Source organism: Penaeus monodon, chromosome 15 (genome assembly GCF_015228065.2).
Source record: "Penaeus monodon isolate SGIC_2016 chromosome 15, NSTDA_Pmon_1, whole genome shotgun sequence".
NCBI lineage: Eukaryota > Metazoa > Arthropoda > Malacostraca > Decapoda > Penaeidae > Penaeus > Penaeus monodon.
The window spans coordinates 47,569,017-47,573,102 of NC_051400.1; the positions used below are offsets into that span (position 1 = coordinate 47,569,017).

The 4,086-nt window shown below is 38.4% G+C and overlaps 1 protein-coding gene across 6 annotated transcripts in view; it reads right to left on the reverse strand.

Moving 5' to 3' along the window:
• Positions 1–4,086, reverse strand: part of LOC119582071 (vacuolar protein sorting-associated protein 13-like) — a 48,363-nt gene that overhangs the window by 21,794 nt on the left and 22,483 nt on the right. For all 6 annotated transcript variants that reach the window (XM_037930315.1, XM_037930316.1, XM_037930314.1 and 3 more), the window contains 8 exons: positions 3,905–4,051; positions 3,403–3,582; positions 3,091–3,249; positions 2,777–2,935; positions 2,208–2,365; positions 1,068–1,191; positions 689–913; positions 344–565 (listed from right to left, as the gene is read on the reverse strand). In XM_037930315.1, coding sequence (XP_037786243.1) covers positions 344–565; positions 689–913; positions 1,068–1,191; positions 2,208–2,365; positions 2,777–2,935; positions 3,091–3,249; positions 3,403–3,582; positions 3,905–4,051 — 1,374 coding nt within the window. The remainder of the gene's footprint in view (positions 1–343; positions 566–688; positions 914–1,067; positions 1,192–2,207; positions 2,366–2,776; positions 2,936–3,090; positions 3,250–3,402; positions 3,583–3,904; positions 4,052–4,086) is intronic.

Below are 4,086 nucleotides of genomic sequence, written 5' to 3' on the forward strand. Positions count from 1 at the left end.
ACAAATAATGACATTATTTGGAGCAGTTCTGATGTCTGGCACTCAAAAAAACAAAAATCATACATGCGCAAAAACATGAAACACACACAACAAACATTCAAAAATCTGAAAATGTAAAATATCAAAAGACCAAAAGCCATCATTCTCTTTATAACATATAAAAAATCACAATATAGAAAAAATTACTTACAAAACAGAAACACACTTAAAAATCTGAAAAAGATTAAAATGAGTGCAGGAAAATATGATTCAACAACACATATTTACAATGAAAAACAATGATACAATCCCATAATACGGAAAATTCCCACCTTCACCATCCATACACTTGTCTATTACATACCCTATAAGTCAGCATAAGGCCTGTCTTGTTGACCATCCAGAATGGGCAGTAGAGGTTGAGAGTCATGGTAGAACCAGGTGCGGAAGCCATCATGCCGAGGTCAAGCTGCAGCGGCCCACCCATGATGTCCCCCCGTGATTCGAAGGTCCATACACTAAGTTCCTGCGGCTTTTCTGCTAGGGGTTTGCCACACACCCAATCGCATCCTTGATAGTTTAGAATCTGTGGAGAAAGGTTAAGCAAAATGCTTGATTATCAACATTATCAAAAAAATATGATAAAAGTACTTCCATATGCTGTTCCCCTTCCCTAAATCTGATACATTATTTCTAAACTGAGATTTACCTGGAGGTTGAGATATGACATTCCCAGCTGGGCTTTCGTCAGCTGAACAGAAGCACCTGGCATCAGAACGTTAGTACACATGGTGCCAGGTGGCTCTACTGAGACAGGCACTGGAAGCAAGTTGTGGAGAACCACTTTTGGCTTCAGGTGGATCTTGTACAATGCACTCGTCATAGTGCGCCGTGAAGTGTTCTGCCACAAAATCTGCTCAACATCTCCTATTGCCTGGAAGTCAGTACAAAAAGATTTCTTTAAGCTTGCAGATTCTAGACTTTCACACTACCCACCACAAAATGGTGCTCTCCCTTTTCTGTACCTCACTTTCAAAAAGTAAAAATATATTCATTGCTATATGAATAATGTCAGAAGCTATACTTACAGCAATAAAGAAGGGTGAAGAATGATACTCATCCACATCTCTTGGTACGCACTGGAGTTCTTGTACTAAATTTGGAGAATTTTGAAGATCTCTCCATATGAATGGTATGATGCACACAGAATGCCTGGTGAAATCATAAACATATAATGGAGAGGTTAGTTGCCTTATATGTGAATACTACCTCAACAAATGGAGGAAGTACAATATATCAAAAGACTTCATGAATTCACTTACAGCAAGCACAAGACATTAGCTTAACCATAAACTTTTTTAAAAAACTACAACTCCCCAAACTATCTTTATTATTTGTGCTGATACCTACATATATGATGCAAAATTTCTTTCTATCCACATATCACATAAATATGCATAAGATATTAGAGGTGAACTAATAACATTAATTCTATTTAGTTATGTTGCATAGTTAATGGAGGAAAGAATCCTTTCATAGCACATAGAGAAAATATTTACAACTTATGAACATTGATTAACTATGATTTTTCTAGTCATGCTACATTCCTACCAAAAATATCATACAATACCACAGCTAATTCTAGCTACAATAATAGAAGACATCCCTCACTATATGACAGGGGTTCGTGCCACATAAATCATCACAACTGAATGACTAGTCACTCAAAACTGATTAAAAAATGGTAAGAAATGAGCCAGCAAATTTACTAAAATAGACATGAAAACAAAAGAAAATGAACAGATAAAAAAATATCTAGGCAATTCACCTCAACAGAGAGCTAGCCCCCCTCTATCCCTATATCTCAGGCTACCCCACAGGGCCTTTGCTTATGTTTGTGGGTAGCATCTTCTCCCCTCTGATCCTCTCCCAATATGCCTTCCATATCATCATAGACTAGTACACCTACCATCCCAACCCTTCCCCTTTTCTTTAGACACCTTCCTCTTCCTTCACAGAGTCATACATGCTTCATGAACTAGGCAATAGCCCAGGTACAGAGCAGTGCACACCAATGCATCCCAGTCTTGGCAAACTTACCTGTCATGAGTGGGTCAAGATTGTATACAGAATCAACTGTCTATTTATTGATTGTATAGTGAGGGATTCCTTATACTCTAATGTATTTTTATATCCAACATGTACATATAAATATCAAAAGAACCAACCCTTCCACTGAGAAGAAAATTTCTGCAGTTAATGTGTAAACTGCATGTAGAGGTAAAGACGCCATTTCGCCTGGTTTGAGGGACACTACGTGCACCACTTCATTACCTCGTTCATTCATATAGTAAACTTCCACCGTTACATCCAAGTGGTTTGTTATCTGTAAAGAACACAAAAGAGGCATATACTCACATACTTCACTACTTAAAATTTCCAAGACTTTTGAGGAGGCAGTCATTGCAACTTGTAAATCTATACCAGTGCTAGACCCTTTCTGTCCCTTTCTACCAAAGAAATTACATAAAAAACCTTCCCAGAGGATATAATCAGGTAACATGCACAAACAGCTCTTAGGCAACTTAAAATGCCCATGTCAAACAGAACTGCTGTCCAAACTTTACCATACACAGAAAATGGGAATACAAGAAATAAACCCAGTGCATATCATACTAACCAGACTTTCTAAGTACAATGACAGTGGTGGTTTGATATGTATTCCCCAGCACCAGGTTTTCATCTCATAACAATAATGTACAAAATAAATCAAACTCAGTCCACACACACCACACACCTGTACACAAGAGCTGAGAGTGATGATCTTACAGCCACTTTCAACAGATATGGCTGCAACAAGTCCCCATTTCTCTCCACCGCGTGTGTGTTCAACTTGGAAGTACCGCTTATCTGCGCGGCTAACTGGAATTGTGCACTGACATCCTAGGTCAGGAATCTGCAGAGATGATTAAAAAAGAATATAAATTATATTCCTAAACTTATACACCATCATTTACACCTAAATATCATTGTTCTCTCTTAAATGCAAACCATTTACACAGTATCATCAACACAGGCAACTTCAAGAACTCCCATCTCTCGAGACTTTACTCTGAATGTAATGTTGCGGTCCTGGACAGCTTGGTAGTCAGCCACCAGAGATGCTACCCTCTTGTGCTTGGGTGTCTGTGGTGCTATTTCAAACAGGTCAACCTCTGCACCTGACTCAACCATCACTTCTTCCACATTCTCCCCTCCTTCTGCAGCCACCTGGTACAGACCAACCCCAAAAAACAAAAAGGCTACTTTAGTTGTTATTCACAACAACTGATTTTTCATATCTGTATGTACATGCAAATGTTATTTACTTGATAACTTGTCCACACATTTTCCTTTATAGATTATACTTCAGAGTAACCTCACCTGAAATCCAGACTGTCTCACAGCAACACTGACATTCTTTCCGGTCTGGTTGATGATGCGATACGGGGCAAGGTGCGTGTCTCTTGCTGTCAAATTTCTTTTATATGCATCAGCAAAGGCTTTGGATAGGGTGGTCAAGACCTCCATGAAAGTTTTTGTGACAGTGAGATGTAATGAATCCTGAAAATGCAGGATACAAGTTTTCTTTTTAAAATCTTTGTTATCAAATCTGACAAGTGTTGATTGCTCCAGAAAAAAATACGTTCTCCAGCTTAACTTTCTTCTGGTCACAAGAGCAATCAACATCAACATCACAATATAAACTACTTAAATGAACATATAAATATTTTCTATCAAATAATAACCAACAACATAAAAACATATTATTTTTATCCCTTGGTGTCACATTACACAAGAACTTTACTTTGCTTTTACTTGGACATTTTCATTATTTATTTCCATCATCTATCAAGCAGTCCCAGCACAGGTGCACTCTACAAACCTTTGCTGTGACAGATATTGTGGTGGCAGGAAGTGGTGCCTGCAGTTCCTCAAAGTCTACTTCATCACTCTCTGGTGATGCAATGGGAGATGTGGGGCCACTCTTCCCTGGGCTCTTTGGCCCATTAGTTCCCATTTCTTGAGACATCTATTCAAAGAAAAAAAAATTTCATGGCAGAATCC